The 20,617-nt window shown below is 47.2% G+C and overlaps 2 protein-coding genes across 2 annotated transcripts; one reads left to right on the top strand and one right to left on the bottom strand.

The window, feature by feature from the left end:
- Positions 1–68: 68 nt before the first annotated feature.
- EME1 (essential meiotic structure-specific endonuclease 1) lies at positions 69–8,296 on the top strand. Its single transcript, XM_081270630.1, has 9 exons — positions 69–86; positions 1,467–2,269; positions 2,355–2,482; positions 5,496–5,582; positions 5,677–5,798; positions 5,999–6,116; positions 6,340–6,455; positions 7,058–7,247; positions 7,490–8,296. The coding sequence occupies exons 2-9, from the start codon at positions 1,501–1,503 to the stop codon at positions 7,664–7,666; spliced, it is 1,707 nt and encodes a 568-aa protein (XP_081126756.1). The 5' UTR covers positions 69–86; positions 1,467–1,500; the 3' UTR covers positions 7,667–8,296.
- Positions 7,899–19,722, bottom strand: LRRC59 (leucine rich repeat containing 59). The gene is made up of 7 exons (XM_081270633.1): positions 19,386–19,722; positions 17,632–17,691; positions 15,800–15,958; positions 15,476–15,580; positions 13,266–13,338; positions 10,735–10,908; positions 7,899–9,876 (listed from the first exon to the last, which is right to left on the bottom strand). The coding sequence occupies exons 1-7, from the start codon at positions 19,488–19,490 to the stop codon at positions 9,629–9,631; spliced, it is 924 nt and encodes a 307-aa protein (XP_081126759.1). The 5' UTR covers positions 19,491–19,722; the 3' UTR covers positions 7,899–9,628.
- Positions 19,723–20,617: the final 895 nt, after the last annotated feature.

Here is a 20,617-nt window from a genome sequence, read left to right as displayed (position 1 = left end):
CCGGTCTTGGAAATCTGCTTCCGCTACCGGGAGGTTTATTTCCGGGTTATACGTGCCAGTTGAAAGAGTGGCGCGGGAAGTTGCAGGTGAGCTCTGCGGGCCCGCGGTGAAGGCTTCGGGCTTGGGCACGACTACAGAGGGGTTGGTGGCTGGGGCGTGCGGGGAGTTCTGCAGCGGACCGCCGGCCGCCGCAGTGCGGAGCGTGACCCACAGGGGTCCGCCTGACCCACTCCGTCATTTGGCAGGAGAACTGAGACCCAGGACCCCTCCCTAGTAATATTAAATTTACTTAGTAAAAAAAAAAATGCTAGATGATGCTAAGCGTGGTAAATGCATTATTTCATTTAATTCTTTCAAGCCATATTGTACTGAAAAAGAATATTGAGACCCAGGAAGATTACAGTATTGCAGTATTTGTTCTAAGAATGATTCTTGCATATGACCCAGCAGTTCCAGTCCTAAGTATATACACAAGAGAATTGTGAAAATAAACCCACACAAACTTTGTATGTGAATGTTCACAATAACATTATTCATGATAGTAAATAAAAGGAAAGGAATTAAATGTACATCGAGGGATGAATGGATAAACAAAAGATGGCATAGTCATACAGTGGAGTATTACATGAAGCTAAGTGAAAGAAGCAAATCATAAAAGGCCACATATTGTATGATACCATTTGTAGGAAATATCCAGAATAGGCAAATTTATAGAAGCATTTTTGGTTGTCAAGGCAGTGACTTTTTTTGCTTTACTAGAGATTGAACCAGGGGTATGCACATGTAGACTAGTGCTGTACCCAGCTTTTTTATTTAATTTTGAGGTGAGGTCTCTCTGAGTTGCTCATGCTGGCCTCAACTTGGGATCCTCTAGTTTCATCCTCCCAAAGTTGCTGGAGATATAGGTATTCACACCACACTTGGCTAAGGTGATGGCTTCTTAATGGCTATAAAATTTCTTTTTGCGGTGATAAAAATATTCTGGAATTAGATAGTGGTGATGGTTACATAACATTGAATGTATGAAAACCACTAAAGTGTGCATTTTATTTATTTTTGCAATGCTGGGGATGAAAACCAGGGCCGTGTGCATATTAAGCAAGCACCCTACGACTGAGCTACTCCTCCTAAACTGAAATTTTTTCTTTCTTTCTTTCTTTCTTTCTTTCTTTCTTTCTTTCTTTCTTTCTTTCCTTTTTTTTTTTTTTTGATGGTACTTGGAGTTGAATTCAGGGTGGACTCTACCACTGACCTACAAGCTCAACCATTTTTTTCTTTTGAGACAGGGTCTTGCTAAATTGCCATGACTGGCCTCCAACTTGCAATCCTCCTGCCTCAGCCTCTTGAGTTGCTGGTATTACAGGCGTGCACCACCATACCTGGCTCATTTATTTTCATGAAGCTTGGTGATAAGAACATGTCTAGTGAACTGAATTGACACTACCATTTATGTCTTTTCCTTTTAGGCAATTAATTTGAAAGCACATATTGGTGGCTGTAATGAAGTCATTAGAATCCAGTGAGAGTGATTCCGAGGAGTTGCCAACGTTTTCCTTTCTGAAGAAGGAACCATCTTCAACAGAGAGGAGGCAGCCTCAAAGGGCAGAGAAGATTGTAGTGATTGACTCCTCAGATTCTGAGGCCTCCTGTCCTTTGTCACCAGGATTGAAAGATCCACCACCTGTCTCAGACACTGATGAAACTCTCACACAAATAAAACCAGTCGGAGTACTAAGTAGTGGAAGTGAGGGCGAAGAAGAATTTGTTCCCCTAGCTGAGAGGCTTAAGTGTAAGTTTTTGACTTACAAGCAGTTGAACTCTGAGGACTCTAGCTCCCCAGTTAAAAGTGTTTTAAATCATCAAAATAATGAAGAAGCATCAAGTGACTGGAAAAAACAGCCCTTTTCAAAGATCCCTGACGTTCCCCTCCATGTTACCTTAGAGAGGAGTGTACAAGGTAACCAGGACCCTGTCTTAGACAATCCACGCATTCAGCTTCCAGCCTACCAGTTTACCCACCTTGTTCAGAACAATAGCCTGGAAGTAACCAAAACAAATTCTGATGTCCCCCCGCCCCAGAAGAGAACCAAGCACAGGAAGAATGTTCCGAGAAGAGACTTGCAGAGATGCCAGCTGCAGGAAAAAGCAGGCCAGAAGGAAAGCATCCCAAGACAACAGGAAAGAAAGAAGAAGGCAACGCTGGTCAACAGGCTGAAAGCCCAGAGGCCAGAGGAATGCTTAAAGCACATGGTTGTGGTGCTGGATCCAGGTTCTCCTAGTATCTGTCTTCACCCTGAGCTGAATTGTCTGCTTTCAGGACCACCCACTGATAGGCTCTTTCCCATCTGTTGCAGTGCTTTTACAGATGGAAGGTGGGGGCCAGCTCCTGGGAGCTCTGCAGTCCATGGAGTGCTGCTGTGCAATTGAAGCACAGGCTGTGCCTTGCAGTATCACTTGGAGGAGACGGGCAGGACTGGCTGAGGTAGGGGTCTTCTGGCTAATGGCTCTTCTCCCCTTCTACCTTTTAGGATTACAGGGTAAATAATGCTTTTATTTTAAAGGGTATACATCATTTAGGGCTGCTGCAGGAAAGCAGATGGCATACTCAGTTTGGGATAATTTTAGGAGGATTTAATAAAGAGATTCCCTTCCCAAGGTGTGGGTAGGGAACAAGGAAACTACAAGGGACAGCACAGCAGCTCAGGGTCTTGCTAGCATAATTCCTGGCTTCTCCACCTCAGTAAGGTTGACATTTTAGATCTGATAATTCTCTGTAGGGTGGGGGCTGTACACTGAAGAATTTTTAGCAGCATCCTTGGCCTCCACCCACTAGATGCCAATAACACCCCTCCCAGTTGTAACAATTAGAAAATGTCCTTTGTGGGAAAAATCGCTCTGGTTTAGAGGCACTGGCATAGCAGTTACAATCCCTGAGCCTGAGGGTTGAGAGGAGAAAGTGGTTAGCAGAATTTTGAAGACATAAAGCCAGGTGAGGTGGTGCATGCCTGTTATCCCAGCAACTAGGGAGGCTGAGACAAGAGGATCACAAGTTCAAGGCCAGCCTCAGAAACTTAGCAAGGGCTTATGCAACTTAGACTCTATTGGGGGAGGGGGGGGAGTGACTGGAGATGTAGCTCAGTCGTAAAGTGCCCCTAAGTTCAATCCCCAATACCTACCCCAAGAAAACCCTCAAGAGAAATAGAGAGAAGGCCACCTTCAGAGAAACTATGTCCTCTCGTGAAGAAGTGTAGCAAATGCCAAAGGACTCCACTGGGAGGGAACCAGGGAAAGAAATACCCTGATTTCACACTCTTCTTCCTTTCCAGTCCCCTATTTGGGTTCCCACCTGGGAGCCTGTGAACACGAGGACCTTGTGGTGTCTGTAGAGATCACCTCCTTAGGCAGAGTGGGACAAGGGAAGATAATCCACATAGGATTCTTAATTCTCTAACTGGGCTTTGGGAAGGGGGCCTGTCTTTGAATCCCAACTTCCTGGTTTTATTGCTGCTACTCTGGGTAAGTTATTTGGGTTATGCATATTTTTGTGCCTCAGTGACCTCATGTGTAAAATGAGGATACTGTTACATCACTTTAGTCCTCCTGTTGTGGGAATTCGGATTACCCAGCACCAGCATTTTGTAGACTTCAGTGTGTCCCTCCCCACTGAGGATCTCTAGGTTACTATACTTTACCTGTCATGCCTCATGTCTGAGTATGTGCATCCTAGTCCTCCACCCATCATTTTCAAGAGTTTAGAGACGAAACAAGACTTTTTTCCCCCTCTCTTTCTGGATCTCGTAACTTTCTCAGTAATTGAGAACAATAACCCATGCTTTTTATTTGAAGGTATTAGCAAACCCTTGTATTTGTCTAGCACTTTATCTTTTCTAGGCACTCCCGTATCCTCTCTTTGTTTCGGTCTCAGTTATCCTATAAAGTAGGAATTTTCTGCACACCACAGGCTGGGAAACAGGCTCAGAGAATTTAAAAGCCTAGTTCAGAACCACAGCCAGAACTAGAACCCAGAGCTACTGCCATCTACACTTTGCCATCTGAGGGGTCTTGCTTTTGCTTTTAGGGACCCAATCAGAAACCTTTCTGCAAAATTCCTGCTCTGCAGTCTCACAGTCTCTCCGTTATACTGTTTTGCTGTTGGATTGTTGGCCCTGAAGCAGCCTCAGCTTTGACTGCGTCCTTGCTATTATGAAGAGGAGTTATTCTCACAGAGGTTCCTCTTGTGATTTTTTTCACCCACAACCTGTGTTTATAAGGGCCATTCAACTCTTAGCCTCTACCTTCAAAGTGCAGTCGTTTATTTGTTTCCTCTATTCCCCTATTCAGAATGCACACAAAAAATTGGCAGTTGCTTCTCAGCCCCTTTAAATGTGCCAATTTTCCCGCTTCTTCCTTCTCCTCCTCCTCCTTCCCCTCCTCCTCCTCCTCCTCCCCCCCCCTCCTCTTCTACTTCTTTTTTGGAGTTTGCTTTCTTTTTACTTTTTGTAGGGCAGGTTATGATCCACTGAGCTGCACCCCAGTGCTTCCTTTCTTATTCAGTGCTTCAGAAGTGCAGTGCACCAAGGTTAAAGAATTGAGGGCTAGGGAGGAACAGGATCACTAGTATTGTTCCTTGCCACCTTTACTTCAGTCAAGAAGAAAAAGTTTGGGTGTGGTAGCACATGGTTGTAATACCAGCTACTTAGAGGGTGAGGCAGGAGGATTGCAAGTGTGATCCTCCTGCCTTGACAATTTAGCAAAACCCTGCCTCAAAATAAAAAATAAAATAAGCTGGGTGTGGAGTGTTCATACCTGTAATCTCAGCAATATGAGAGGCTAAGGTAGGAGGATGGCTTCAGCAACTTAGCAAGGCCCTAAGCAACTTAGTCAGACCCTATCCTCAAAGTAAAAAATAAAGAGGGTGGGAATGTGGCTCAGCAGTAAAGCGACCCTGTGGAGGATATAACTCAGTGGCAGAGTACTTGCTAGCATGTCTAAAGCCCTGAGTTTGATACCCAGCACTGAAAAAAAGGTGGGGGCATGCCTAGGGTTTAATCCCCAGTACCCAAAACCAAAACTAAAATAAATTAATAGAGGGCTGGGGATGTGGCTCATAATAAAGCCTTCTGAATTTAATCCTCAGTACTTGGTTGGGGGGGGGTTGAAAAGGAAGCTGGGCACCGTGGCACATACTTGTAATCTCAGCTGCTTGGGAGGTTGAGAGGCTAAGGCAGGAGTATCACAAGTTCTAGTCCACCCTGGGTAACTTAGTGAGACCTTGTCTCAAAATAAAATGATAAAAGAACTGGGAATGTAGCTCAGTGGTAGAGCGCTTTCCTAGCATGGGTTCAATCCCAAGGACCACAAAAAAAGGGGGAGTGAGGGGAGAAGGAAACAGCACAAGGGGCAGGGAATTCATTCACCTAGAAGACCTGGGTCACTCATTGGGCCCCACACCTGCTGACCTCCCTCTCTGTCTTGTATTCTGGGCCCTTTGGCAGGATGAAGAGGACTGGGTGGAGGAGCAGACAGTCCTTGTGTTACTCCTGGCAGAAGCTTTTATGTCCATGATCTGCAACTTTAAGCAGGTGGGTAGGGCCAGAGGAGTGGGACTGAGGCATGGAACAGACCAGCCCTCTTACCAGGTGGGAATGTTAATGCACCTTACGCCCCTTCACACAGGGAAGTCCAGGCAGTGCCGGAAAAGGGAAGGACACACTTCAAGGTTTTGTAACTGACGTCACAGCAAGGACAGCAGGGAAAGCTGTATCGTTGGTGATTGTGGATCAGGAGAAATGCTTCAGGTTTGGATTTTCCCTGGAGACTTAGTGTTAAATGAGGCAGCTCTTGGGCCAACAAGGGTGAGTTTCTTCACTCCATCTATAAATCACTACAAGATGATGTCTCTGGAAGCCCTGTGGGATGTCCTGGTCTACTCTTCTTACACCCCTCTGCCTGCGTGCAGTCTGGAGGTGCTGTCCTTTACTTTGCTCCCCTGCTCCAGGGCTCAGAACCCTCCAAGGAGAAGGAAACAGGGAGCATCAAGTAAACAGGCCAAGGAGAAGCAGCAGAGACAAGAGCCCAGCACAGGGCCTGTGGTGTCCAGGGTAGAAGTGGAAGAGGTAAGAACTTCCTGTTCATGTGGGTGCTCACTAGTCATGTAATCCAGTTTGCTAGAGAATAAACTACCCACTAGACACTGCTTTCTATACTGGCCTGAGTAGGAGAGAAGGGATCAAATAAGGAGTTAAGAGGCTGGGGTGCAGTCTCTGTGAACAGTGGGAGAACCACTTCCAACTAGTCTCTCTCTGCCCTTCCAGTCCATCATTTTCTTGGGGTTTCTAGGCGTTGGTGGATCTGCAGCTACATACCAAAGCCCAGGTTCGGATTGTGCAGAGCTGGAAAGAACTGGCTGACTTCGCCTGCACATTCACAAAGGCTGTGGCTGAGGCACCCTTCAAGTGAGTGTCCCCAGAAAAGCCTGCTGCCTCCATGTAGGAACTTGCCTTTGAGGATAATTCTTGCAGCCATGCTAGTTTTTCCTAGCAAAAACTCAGGAGCCTGAGGCAGGAGGATTACAAGTTTGAGGCAGCCTCAGCAACTTAGCAAGACCCTATCTCAAAAAATAAAGAGAGGGGCTAGGGATATAGCTCAATTGGTAGAGTGCTTGCCTCACATGCACAAGGCTCTGGGTTCAATCCCCAACACCATTAAAAATTAAAAAAATAAATAAATAGGGCTGGGAATATGGCTCAGTGATAAAGTGCCCCTGGGTTCAGTCCCCAGGACCAATAAATAAAATACTCTCCTTTAGCTTACAAGCAGAAGAATCTGGTACCTTTTATAGTAATGAAAGGGACTAGTTATAGTTTTTTAAGGGAAACCACAACTAACACTGTGCTTGGAAATGAAGTAATTGCTCAAATCATTGAAGGCTCAAACTGGCCAGATATGACACTATATCCACCTCCAGGTCACTGGACAGAGTGCTTTTCAGTCCTTATTTGAAGGGACAAGTGTAGGACTAATGAGCAGCTCAGCTTCCCAGCTGTGTTATCTGCAGGACACTCCGAGATGAAAACAGCTTCTCCTTTTGCCTGGAGAGCGACTGGGCTGGAGGGGTGAAGGTAGACCGCACTGGCAGGGGACTGGCACTAGTCTGGAGAAGACAGATTCAGCAGCTGAACCGAGTCAGCCTGGAAATGGCCAGTGCTATTGTGGATGCCTATCCCTCCCCAAGGCTCCTGGTAGAGGTATGCTGCTCTAGGGTCACCTAACCTGCTTTGGCCTCAGAGGGCCCCCCAGATGACTTCCATGAACAGCCCTGTTGAGGACCCAAAGATGCCATTTGTCAGCAGTGTGGGTTGGCTCAGTTCATGCTGACCCAGAGGGACCCTGGGTTCTCATTCCCCAGACCAAGCCTGCCACCCTTTTGCTCATGGATGGAGGACAGCTGGGGATGGTACAGCATTAAGAGATCATTTACTGCTTTCAGGCTTATCGGCGGTGTTTTTCGGAGCAAGAACGCCAGAATTTGCTGGCAGACATACAGGTGCGCCGCGGGGAAGGAGTGACATCCACTTCCCGCCGTATTGGGCCAGAGGTGTCTAGGCGTGTCTACCTTCAGATGACCAGTTTGCAGCCAGATCTCACTTTAGATAGTGCTGACTGATGCTAGTCCACAGGGACAAGGATAAAATGCTGATTTCTACCTCCTCAACCTTAGAACCTAACTGGAAGCACCTCCTGAGGCCTAGCCAGGGGGTGGCCCAGTCTCTCCTCACTTGTCTATTCCCTGTGAACTCAGGGCAGAAGGCCAAGACATTTGGTTCTGCTCTTCTCCCAGCAAAAACAGCTGTTACCCCTGCCCCAGCCAGCCCTCAAAACACAAAAGAACAAAGACAGACCACTCAGACATGGATTTAATAATTGTAGAAATCCAAAAGAATCAGCATCAAATCTCGAAGTCGGAGTGAACTCTTGCCTGCAGGTTGGCTCAGCCACTGAGCTGCCTCAACCGGCCAAAGGAACTATGATAACTAGGCTGACTTCTGTATTTTCATAATCTCATTGTTATGTATTATGTGTTAAGTTTCAATAAAGCATTTTATACCAATGGCTCTGGAGCTTGGAGGAAGACTAAGGAATGTGTAGTGATTCTGAGTAAGGTGTGGACCTGCGTGGCACAGCTACCTTGGGGGAGGAGAGAGCAAAGTCCTTTCTTCCAGTACCAAGACAATCATGAGTGATAGAACTACCCTGGAAGGGCCACTAGGGCTAAAAAGCTGGACTCTGCCCTCTGTCTCTAAACTATAGCAGGTTCTTGCTCCCTATGGGAAGAGGCAAGGAGCTTGCAATTGGGTTTTCAGTGAATGAGCACCAAGACATGGTCCTTCTGATCCCTTCATCCAGCTGTTGTGAAAAGATGAAGCATAGGCAAGAAAATGCTTAATTTAGCAGCCAAGAGAATGGACGGTACTGCCCTAGTTTGTGCTAGTCTTTAGTTTTATGCACCACTTTTCAGCTCCGTTGTTGCTACTTGTTTCCCTTCATTTCCTACAGTTTGCATTCATTCCTTCCCTTCTGTTATAGGTCTAGAATCAAACAATTCTGAACCTCAGTGTCTATGAAGCTGAGTGTTCAGGTTGCCTCTGAGGTATTTAATCACACCTAGTGCTAATGGAGCTGTCACAGACAATGCAGCCTTGCAGAGATCCACCTCCTCATTTCCTGGCAATCAGGGAGTTAATGCTCTGAACCTGAGGCAAGGAGCGGGTCTGCTGCCATTCTGTGGAAGCTATTTAAGTTAGGGCAGGACTCCACGGGAGCTGCCCAAGACCCTGATGGCATGAATAGAGTCATGACTCTGTCTACTGTGAAGTGTCTACACCTTGCCTGAGACAGAATTCTGGTGTGAGTTCTGTTCTCTCTGAACTTTACAAAGGAGGCCAAGTGATGTCAAGGAAAGAAAGAATACCAGAGTGGGAGTCTAGTTCTACCTTACACTATCTGGGAGACTGGGCGAGTTATGGAAGGCCTCAGTTCCTCTGCCTACAAGCGTTACATGGGGCTGAGGGTTGTGAAGTCCCTTTCACAGCCAGAGGTTTTGATGGTCACTAAAATGTTGAATGTCTCAGAATTTTTTTTTTTAGGAAATAGGTAACCCCCTCCCCAATTTCAACTGGATTTACTGAATGTGGTGGTCCCCTAGTCCCCAGTAACACACTGCCTCCTGATCTGCCTGGGCTACCCAGGGAGGAATGAAAGAAAGGGTTTGTGACATACAAAAGTATAAATGTAGTGACAGCTGACCATTTAGTAGAAACAAGCCTTGCCTTTACACAGCTTAGTACAATAACTAAAAAAGGCTGTTTTCTCTCTCCCCACCCCCAAGCCTATTCCTTTAGGCATGCAGGTAACTATCCCTCCCCACCTCCCATTTCTTCTCATTCCACCAGGGAACCCTGACTAAGGAACAACAAGAAGTCCTACAAAGGGGAGGTCTCAAGTACCAACTGGCAGCCATTTGATGATGGCAGGTAGGTCTGACGCTAAAAAGGTTGTGTCCAGCAGAAGCCAATTCCACAGGAATCCGAGCTCCAAGGCCGGGAGGCAGCAGGTGCGGAGGCCAAGCTCACTGCTGGGAGTCGGTCTGCAGGACCCACTGAAGGATCTCGTGGCGGCGCAGACCCTGCACAGCATTGTCGTAGATGGTGTTCACACTGGTGCACAGGGGTTGCTGCTGCAGTGCTGTCACCCGACACGCAACCAGCCCACCAGCCACACACAGCAGCAGCAGCGGCAGCAGCAGCTTCAGCACAGCCCAGGACCGAGTGTGTTTCCGGGGTGGTGGCTTGCGGGGACGGGAGCCAGACTTAGATTCTGGAGAGATAAAGTCACAAGAGACAAAATGAAGTTCTGTTAGTTTGAGGAGACCCACTGTCTATAGTCTATGCAAGTCTCTCTGCAGATAGATCCACTCAGCCACTCCTCGAGACCTGAGGAGAAAGATGTCTTATGGATATTAGAGCTCTTCAAGACTCTGCTACACAGAGACCATAACAAATGTCTCATCCCTGGGATCTCAAGGGACTACCCTGGAAACTGGAACTCATTCTGCATGACTCCTGTAGCTCAGTCCCCAGGTTCCTACACTCTCCTTAGTAACATGAAGATGGTCCAAGCCCCTTGGGAGCAGGAAGGGCTTATCAGAGGGTGTTCAGCAGGGATAGACTACTGCCCGTTTGGGAACAGAGTCCAGATTTACTAATACTGTGAATGTCATCATTATATAATACACGTATGAAAAACCTAAAAAGTAATACAATATATCACTTGTAAATAGCAATTACTACTGGGAATGTATTATAGGTGACTGCTGTTTTCTGAGATTATATCATTTCTAAATCTCTGCAATGAACACATATTATTTATAATCAGAAAAAATAAAAAATAGGCTTTAGGATGTCAGCCCTAGAGAAAGTGAGACTCCCTGCTCCACGGTGCTCTAGGACACAGCTGACTTACACACCCATATGTGGCACTGGGAAACAAGCCAGCCAGCACCAGTTCCCCCAGAGTCTCCTCTATTCCCCGTGGCCACACTCTTCAGACACCCACACTACTCCCAGGTATGACTGTAGTTTATGTAACTGGTCTGTGAGCTTGCTCACTCATTCATGCCTGAAAACATGCACATGTCTGCCCTGGGCTACCACTTTGCCCAGACAGCAAACTTACTGGGGGCTTGATTTGCTTCCTTTTTGGGCTTCTTCTCCTGCTCCCGCTTGGAAGCTTTGAGGGCATCATACTCCTTTCGCCGACGCTCCTTCTCTTCTGCCTTTTCGCGCTTCCGCAGTTCCCGCTCCTGAGCTTCCTTAGCTCGCTGTTTGGCCTCCCGCTTCTTCTCTGCCTCTACAACAAAATATACCCAAACATGACTCCTCTCCCACCAACCCTCCAGCAGCCTGCTTTCCTCAGTAATTAAAAGCGAGAATTCAGCTGCTTTTTGCTTTATGCCATGGGTCACATAAGAAATAGAAAAAGGAGGACTGGGGATGTAGCTCGGTGATAAAGCACTTGCTTATTAGCACACGTGAGGCTCTAGGCTCCGTCACCGCACTGCGGCAAAAACAAATAAAGAAACAAAACCCTCCAGAAATAGAAAAAGGAACCAGCCATCATTCTACTCTCTAGGAAGTAAGCTCTTGCTAAAAATCTCTCTCAGGGCTTGCTGAAGGTATTATTAAGGGATACCCTGTCTACAGGCAGGAGAGATTGGAGTGAAATAACAAAGGGAACTAAGACAAGCACAGGTGACAAGTCTGCATTCCTCTAGAATTAGGTACTACTTCAGAAGGCAGAGCAAGCTAGGCCTGGTGGTGCACCCTGTGATCTCAGCACATAGGAGGCTGAGGCAGAAGGGTCACTTGAGCCCAGCCTCAAAAAAAAAAAAAAAAAAAAAAGCAAATGGCAGAGCAATCAACAACCTCCTAGAACTTAGCCATGAGGAGAAGGAACAATGAATGGGTTGCTCCTATAGGACTGCTATCTTCCCACACTTTAGAAATCAATGTAGCATGGGGAGGAGGGCAAGTAAGAGACCATGATCACTCACATTTAGAGTTACAGCTAACAGCAATGTTTTTCTAAAGTGACAAATGATTTGTCAGTTATCTACCAACTTGGGAATCTATGTTCCATTTGCTTAACAGCTCAAGTATGCTTACATGTAGCACTCAACTTCCAAATTACTGGGTTCTAAGACTGCATTTCCAAATCAGTTATTTGGAAGCCTAAAATACATTTTTTCCAAAGCCCGAATGCCACAAAATGGTAGTTAAATGTCCTTTTAGGACTTTAAAGCCTATCTAAATCATAATGTAGCTGAACAGCAGTACTGTAAGTACGAGAGCTTTCCACTGCTTCTCTACAGCCACACCAGCTCCACATTCTGGCTGAGCACCAAGAATGCCAAGAACCCACTACAGCTAGCTTCAAGAGAATATGCACCATCGAGAAGCAAACCAGAGGGGGTCAGAGTGAACATGGGCTTGTCTGCCATGGTGGCTGTGCATGGAGAAGGGACACTATTAGTTGGGCATTGTGAGTTCAGGGACTGCCTATAGTCAGTACTGCAGGCACCCCTTCTGTATAACCATGTAGTCCTTGGTAAGGGGACCAAAAGTCAGCCAGTCAGAACACACTACATGCCAGGCACGGTTCTGAGTACTTGAGGTGCATCAGTGGAGAAGGCAGGGTAGGTTCTAGCACCTGCACAGACAGAGACACACGATCCATAAGTGAACACAGTAAAAACAGAGAGATGTGCCACCATGTCAACAGAAGAGGTGGGGGAGGGGTGGCAAGTAGGATGGCTACTTGAGTTTGGGTGCTCTGGCAAGGGTTGAGGCTGACCTACAGCAACACTGGATCAGACATGAGGGATCACAGGAAGCAAACCAGGAGCCAGCTGAAGGAAAGGAACCAAGCAAAGCCCCTAAGGCAAGGCCACAGTAGGTGTATCCAAGCAACAGAAGAGGCCCCAGTGGCTAAGTTAATGGCACTGCGTGGCAGGCAACATTAGGCCAAGGTGGCCTGTGGGTCCCAACACCTGAATTTGGACTTCATTCTAAATTCAATGGAATGTCATTAGAGGGTACAGTAGCACTGCTTATTTAAAAAGATCCCCCCAAGAGCTGGAGGTATAGCTCTAGGTTAGAGCATTGCCTAGTATGCACAAGGCCCTGGGTTCAATCCCCAGCACCACACAAAATAAACAAATAAGAACAAAAATAAAAAGATATCCCAGGCTGCCATGTGAGGGTGAGTTTAATGGATATGGCACATTCAAGTCCTCTTTCAGAGGTAGTGCTGAAGGTAGAGAAAGTGTCACAAGAGGACTTACTGACAAACTAGATTTGATAACAAAAGAAAGGGATCCATCTTTCCTATTTCAGGTTTGAATAACTACAAAGGTAGTGACTTCTTGTTTAGGGGGAAGACTGGGAAAGGGCTAAAGGGAAACGGGTCTGCTTCAGCCATATCTGAGATACCTTTTCTCAAATTATTTTTTCTGAGATGCCTTTTAACCCTCTAAGAATAAGGATGGAGCTCAGTGGAGAAGCCAGGACTGGAGAGAGTCATCAGATAAAGATGACACCATCTACCACCACACTGTCCATCAGCTCTTTAGCATAGCACCTGAAGCATAAGACTCAACTGGCTGGATTAAGGACTGGAAGATGACCAGACGGGGGACAGCCACCTACCTCGTTCCACTTCCAGCCGCCGCTGCCTCTCTCGCTCCTGATCCGCCTGCACAGCCTTCATGTGCTGTAGCACCTGTCAGAGGAAAGGAGGGCTCTGAACTACTCCAAGTAGTAGCGTTCAAAGTGCATGTTTGCTCAGGAAGTCTCAAAAAAGACTGTTTTTTTTCAGGATCCCAGATCACAGGGGCCCTGGCAGCAATGCAGAACTAGATGACTTAATCCCATTTCTGCATCCTAAGTCATTACACCAACCTCAGTAGAAGAATCATATAAACCCAGTTCACTAAAGCTGCCAGGAAAAATTTTTGGAACAAAATTTTGACTATAATCTACAGACAGTTCTGCCATCTACAATCACTCTCAAGTGCATGATTTCATATGATCCTCTCAGAAACTCCCTGAACAGCAGGAACAGCATTCCCTCCAATACACTTTCCTGACCCTCCCCTGTCTTTACCTACTTCAGGAACCCTCTCCCTGTAATTCCTTGCAACCTGTCTCAGTCGTAAGATTGCAACTATCCTGTCCATAGGTATCCCATGTGGCTAGCACAGAGTGTAGGTAACTGGAGGCATTTGATACGTGACACCTCTCCCAAGACAGCTGAGTTGATAAAAATGGCTGCTCAGCAAAGAGGTGCAGGTCTGGAGAAGGGCAAGCACGATGGTAAGGGCATCAGAGCTTCTGTCTGAATACAAAATCTGAATACTAAACAAATGCACAATTACCCAGTTGATCTGGCTAAGAGATGTCCCTTTTTACCATTTTACAAGTACTGCTGTCAGGAGTTAATTATCTGAAAACACAGGTAGTTCAGAAATGGGAGAGACTGCTCCGATGGAGATTATGAGCTCCCAGAGGACAGATTTTATCCTAGAGACCAGCAACATCATTCTGACTGGCCCAACCCACTCCTCTACAATGCTTACAGGTGTGCTGCAGCTCTGGAGCCAAAGTGCCAGAGGCTGTGGCTTCAGTGACCATATCCACAATGCATGGTGCTTCCTGGTCATGTCTGAAAGGGATGTGTGAGCAGAAAAGACCTTTGCACTCAATAAAAACTACTTTTGTAAGCCACAAACTGTGAAATAGCAATTTAATATGATCCAACATATCTATGAATGAAGAGCTAAATGACAGTGTGTGCACAGAAATGGAAGCAATACCTACTTCCTAGAGTTAGGAGGACTATGAAATGACATACACAAAGCATCTAGGACCAAGGAAGAATCAGTGGTAGCTGCTGTCAGTTTTTAGAATTTACATCACTTCTAAAGCACCTTGTTCTCTTTATTTCTTTATAATACTAGGGACTGAACCCATGGGCACTTTACCACTGAGCTACATCACCAGTTCTTTTATTTTTTGAGACAGGGTATTGTTAAATTGCTGAGGCTGGCCTCGATCTTGCAGTCCTCCTGCCTGAGCCTCCAGAGTTGTTGGGGTTACAGGTATGTGATTGTGCTCCACAAAATACTGTTCTTAATGAGCAGGGAGGGCAGCACATTGTCATGGTTACTGGCCAAGGGCAAAGTTTGCCTAGTGAGAAGCCTGTGGGTCTTCACTCCTCTATCAGATGACCCCAATTATAATCAAATGCCATGTCTGCACTGGACTTTTCTGTTTATAGGTATAGATTTATAAATCCCCTCCCCAACTGCTGGGCATTGAAAGGTCCTTGAGCATGCTAGGCAAGCACTCTACCACTCAGTTGTATCCACAGCCCTAAATTTATAAATCTGAATACCTTTATTAAAACTCACACAATAACTGTGCCTCAAAAGGGTTATATAGCCCCTATCCCTATTTTCCCATTAAAACCAATGTCAACATAGTGTTCTGATGCAGATTTTTGGTTTGTTTTCCTCATTTACTCATTTGATTTACTGGGTTTTTTATTTGTTTTTTTGCTGGGATGACCCCCAGGGCCTTGCACATGCTAAGCAAGCACTCTACCACTGAGCTACACCCCCAGCCCAGGCCCTGGTTTCTTAGAAAAGGAAGTACTGCATAAAGTAGAAGATGGTGGTATTCTAGTACTTGTAAGGTAAACATAGAAACAAATCTCCCCAGGGTTTAACAGGCTAATTCCACTGAGACCTTAGCACTTTAGTCAACAGCTATCAGTGCCCTGGAAGAAAAAAAAACAAGAGGGCGAGGAAGGTCCTACAGGAACATGGGAAGGAGACACCCAGGAGCCCCGTGCTCACCTTGTTTGCACACTGCTTACACTGCTTCTCATCCAAGCAGTCACCGGCCACTTTGGCCAGGACAGGGTCCAAGGGGTTGTCCTTCAGGTCCAGCCACTTCAGGTTCTAAAGAGATGGGTAAAGAGGCAGGCTAAGCCTGAGTTCACACACCGTCCCTCTAGGTAGAAGAGTGGGCAAGAAGGAAGCTCCTCTGTGTTCCACCCCCAGGGATGCCATCTCAGGCCAGCAAGGTAATATTTTTGACTACCTTTCTCAGGGTCATGCACAATCAGTCCCTGGGCCTGGCCATGCCTGGCTGTGAAACCATGGTGTGTGGATTCTTACCTTGAGCTGAGCAAAGCTGACAGGCAGGGTGACCAGCCTGTTGTTGAGGAGATCCAGGTGCTGGAGGTTGACCAGACGGCCAAAATCAGCTGGCAGCTGCTGCAGCTTGTTCTTACTGAGGTCCAGCTTCACCAGGTGTGTGAGGCCACAGAAATCCGACTAGGACCAGAGAGAGATCACTTAAGCCTGGGGCTCACACCCTTTGGTTTAATTACCAGGGAGTCCCGAAGTTAGAAGCACCTAGGCATAAATCCCAGCTCTACCTCTTACCAGCTATTTCCTCCTAGCATGAACATGGAGAGAAAACCTGCCATTGCTAGTGGTCGTGACTGAAGCATGAGCGTAAGACAGCGTAGTACCATCTAGCAAAAAAATGTGTACATCCCTTCCTCCTCTGTTCTCCTTCCTGCTCATCTTCCACACTGCTACTACAGTGACAAGGAACCTTTCTGTCCTCCCACAGCACCCTATCTTCACCTTTCAAAGGATCTCTCAAAACACAGTGTTTAAACCTTGAGTACTCAATCTCAGTCTTGTTACCTGCAGCACCTAGAACTTTGCACAGGTGCTCAATGAGTGTTCCTGGAATAGCTGGCTGACTGGCTAGGGCCCACCCAGCCTATAACCCAGCTCTTCTTCAGCAAATGCCAAAACATCCCCACATTCAACCTTTGCCCAGAACCCATCTGAAAGTGATGGCACTATCTGGCTAATGAGGCACTACTCATGCTCTCTGGGGACTTGTAAATGCCAGGGGATCTGCACTGCCAAGCAAAATGGAAATTGTTGGGACAGACAACAAAACAGTCAGACTGAAAAGTGCACTTGGGGGCGCCGAATGATTCTGGCAACGTGTACAGCAGGTGTGAAGCTACAAGGAATTGCTACCCTTCTTTAATTAGAAACAATACTTCCTGGAAGAAGTGGGACCTCAGATGGTTCCTGAACTGTTAGAAATAGTTTTGATGAGCTGTGAAAAGATGCTATAGACAGTAAGAGGCTCAGGAGAATGCCAAGAGAGAACTGGACTAATGATCCAAAGAAGAAACTGCCAACTTCTGAATTTGATCCCTAAGCCAAACCCAGTGGGAATCTACCCTGGGATAAAACAAGGAGTGGCATGGCCAGAGAAAAGGGTGGAAGAGGCAGCAGTGACAGCAAACACAGGCCTGACTGCAGGAGCAGTACTATGGAGGAGGGAGTCATTACCCAGCAGAGGCTGAGGGGGCTGAAGGAATCTAGCACCTGCCCAGGAGCAAGGGAGCAAAGGGAGAACTGGGAAAAGTGATGCAAGCAAAATCAAAAGGTTTTGACACAGAATGGATGTGCCCAACAACAACAACAACAAAAAAGCAAATATGAAGTAATTCAAGTCTTTGGGAGGATAATGATAAGGTAGTCTTATAAAATCACATTCTGTTTTGTGTCTCATCATAAGATGCATGGAGGAACTGGTAAACTATTTGTACTTTCTCTCTGCAATGCAGAGCAACTAACAAAATGGTCTCTAGCCTCCTCTGTGCAATAGGGAGGTAAATTACTTTTCAAAGGAATAAAGCAAGAAAGAAGATGAGCCCTGTAAGTGACCAGCCAGCATCCTGTCGATGTTGTTTTCTGTGGCCTGACTTCCCCACTGCTAGAATGAGGCCTGTACCTCAATTCCCTTCCCTCTGAGACAAGCCACTCCATCCATCTCCTCCCCAACATACCCAGATTAGCTGGAGCCTGCCTGTAGGCCAATCCTGAAATTATATCTTATGACCCTCCCACCCCCAGCAACAGGAAGGCAATGCATCCAGGCTCCAGAAGTCATGGTTGCTTGCCAATCTTACCGGTAGACTACTCAGTTTATTGCAGGACAGATCCAGTATGGTGGCCTTTGGAAGTGCAGCCTAGAAGAGATAAGAAAAACATGTCAAACCAACACCTGGAACGACTCAGTGACATCTGTTCATTTTCCAAAGAAAGTTCCCACGATTAAGAAAGGCCTTAAAAAAAAATCACTAAAGTATCATGTTCCTGGAGATAAAAGAAAAAAATGAGCCAGTCAACCAAGATCTAGGGAAGAATACAAAGAGGAGGGATTTAGCTGTGGAACTTCCGAGAAAGGAAAACTTCAATTCTTAGAAATTCTCCATAGCACTTTAAAATTCTTCTCTATCACTCCCCTTACTAGGTTTTGGGGGAGGGACTATGTCTTATAAATCTCTGCAATTTACATATTCCCCAATTCAGGGCCTTCCTCAAAGAAGGCACTGAATATCCCATATGTGATGGCCAACTTGTGGCTGAAGGAACAGGTATGCTAGAGTGAAGGCAGAGTGAAAGGAGGCCCTCACAGCCCACCTCAATTTTTCCAGTGTCCAGATTTCCCCCCCCTAGAGATAATGTGCACTGACCATTGGACAAACCGTTTCAGCCTAAGGCCAGACTAAAACAATGTTGACCATCATCTTGGGGTGGGAAACGAAGTGAACATTTAATTAAAGACCTTGGGCCAACCTTGACTTTTCTGTCAAAAGTCCTCAAAATGAAGTATGACCACCCAAAAAAGTTTTGGATACTACAGGGAGAAAAACACCTCAATAACAGTTCCATCTATCAGCACATGCTACCTTCCATGCATTTTACATTACAATTTAATCCTCATAAAAAGTATATGAGATGGAAACTATTAGTACCATTTTATAAATGAGGAAATTTAGACATAAAGGTTAACCAACTTGCCAAGGGCACTCAGCTATTAGGCAATGGATCTGGGTTATGAACTGAGAATCCCATTCTAGTCACCACACTAAAAGCCACAGTAAAGGGAAGACTGGGCCAAAGGTCAAGGGCAAATTTAATTTGTAAAGGAAGAAAGGAAGGAGAGTGTAGGCCATCCCAAGTGAGGCAGGCCAGAGGGGTAGTGGTGGGGATAGGGATCTGGTGGTTTAGAAAAGCAGGGGACATGGGACCCAGCTCTACAATGGCAACTAGATGTGTGATCTCCTTGGGGCCCCAGGCCTTAGCTTAGGGTGGGGTGGGTAGTCGGCAGGGATTCCTGCCAGGTTCAGCGCAGGTGGGATGAAACCTTGAGAGTCAAGCAAGGAGACTTCACCTTCTTCAAGGAAGGCTGCCTCGAGGCTGGAGTAGCCAGCTGGGATAGCCAGCTGGGATGGCCAGCTTCCTAGAAAAGCTGGGTTCTGGGCCACACCCAGGTCTATCAGGAGGCCTGCTTTCCCGGACCGACTCATTCATTCATTCATTCTGAAATACATCCAGCAACCCCGTGGCCGCTCCTACCGGGGGTCCTGCACGTAACTGGACGCTGTGAAAGCCCCCAAGAGGGAGACAGATTCACTCTTGGCCCTGAAAATGCCCAGGGTCGGACAGGCAAATCCTCCCTATCTTCTGGAACAGCGCCAAAGTGACACGTGTACATCCCAGAAACGCTGGGGCCGGACGCAGCAACCCACTGAGCACTTAGCATTCCCCCACCACTTCGTTTTAAAGATGGGAAACTGAGGCTTGAGAAAGGAGGCGGCCCACGCAGAGGCCAGCGCCAAGCATAGTGGGCTCCAGGGCCTTGTGGGGCTATACTGACCAGCTCCTTCACCGGGACCTCATTCAGATCGCTGAGACTCAGGTCCAGTTCGTTGCCGTCCAGCTTGTCGCGAAGGTTCCCGCCCTTGCTACCGGCCTTGGTCATGATGACGCCGGCTGAGCTGGCCCCGACTGCGGGGCTTCGACGGGCAGGAGAGAGGCTGAAAGGTCGCTCGTTGTTCAGCAGAGGCGCACCCAACGGACCACGCCTGCGCCCTCCGCCGCTGCCGCCGCTGCGAGACCGCCGCCGCCCGTCCGCTGGCCGGACGCACTTGGATCCCCGCACCCCACTCCCACCGGTGCAGCTGCGACGACGACCACTTCCGTGTCCACGTCACCTTCCGCGGCCACTGAGAAGAGTTGGGCCAGAGCGGCCCGAGAGGGTACGGGCGCGCCCCCTGGTGCCCAGGATCGTGCACGGCGCCGCCTCAGCCAGAGCATTTCGGCAGCCAGACGTGGCAGTCCGGTTCCCTGATGGCCTGCAGCCAGGCAGCGAAAGGCCATGCTCCTGGAAGTAGAAAGGCCATGCTCCTGGAAGTAGCAAGACCTGGGTTCGCAACCCAAACTGACCTCATCAGAGCACCCCCACCCACTGGATTAGGAGCAGAAACTGGGTGTTCTCCAAAATTGCTCACTGTTTTCTTAACCCCCAATAACCATGGACTTCCTGGATTTTTCTTCCTCCCCCTTGCCCCCCACTGCCTCTGCCCTTGTCTCTGTGGCTTCCATCCACCCTCACCCAGCTCCTGGGATGGTTTTTATGGAAATCTGACCAAGTCTCTTCTTTGCTTAAAACACTCCAGACCTCCAGCTGCCTCTGGGATATGAACTACTGTCATTTCGAAGCTGGATCGGGCCTGCACTGTGCCTCCTTGTAAACTCCTATCCCTGCCTGAACTGGATGCTGGGCACATTTCCTCCTAAGTGGCTTCCAGGCTTTTCCTTCTCCAGCAATAGCTAACTCTTAGTCCTTCAGGAAACCTCCCCTGACCACTGTCCCTCCTTAGGGCTCTGGTACTGCCAAAGGTGTGCAACCTTATTATCAGAGTACTATTAAAGCTTCATATTGAAGTGGCACCCCCTTTCTCCACAGAAAAGCCCTCTTCACCATGGCTGATTTTAGGACTGTCAGCAAGAGTCCATTGTAGTTAAACTTCCTATTTTCATGTCACCCTGTTTACTTGGCCACTTGTTGAAAAAATACCAGCACTCCAGGTGCTAGACACCCGCTTA

Source organism: Spermophilus citellus, assembly GCF_964194105.1.
Source record: "Spermophilus citellus genome assembly, chromosome: 17".
NCBI classification, from domain to species: domain Eukaryota; kingdom Metazoa; phylum Chordata; class Mammalia; order Rodentia; family Sciuridae; genus Spermophilus; species Spermophilus citellus.
The sequence above is the reverse complement of the archived record's forward strand: the minus strand, read 5'-3'. Positions and strand labels throughout refer to the sequence as shown.

Coding starts and splice junctions, on each gene's coding strand:
- LRRC59 (XM_081270633.1), bottom strand. CDS start 19,490: ATGACCAAGGCCGGTAGCAAGGGCGGGAACCTTCGCGACAAGCTGGAC. Junction 15,959..17,631: donor ATAAACTGAGTAGTCTACCG/GTAAGATTGGCA, acceptor CTCTGGTCCTAG/TCGGATTTCTGTGGCCTCAC. Junction 10,909..13,265: donor GCGGCTGGAAGTGGAACGAG/GTAGGTGGCTGT, acceptor ATTTTGTTGTAG/AGGCAGAGAAGAAGCGGGAG.
- EME1 (XM_081270630.1), top strand. CDS start 1,501: ATGAAGTCATTAGAATCCAGTGAGAGTGATTCCGAGGAGTTGCCAACG. Junction 2,270..2,354: donor GGTTGTGGTGCTGGATCCAG/GTTCTCCTAGTA, acceptor CATCTGTTGCAG/TGCTTTTACAGATGGAAGGT. Junction 5,583..5,676: donor TGATCTGCAACTTTAAGCAG/GTGGGTAGGGCC, acceptor CCCTTCACACAG/GGAAGTCCAGGCAGTGCCGG.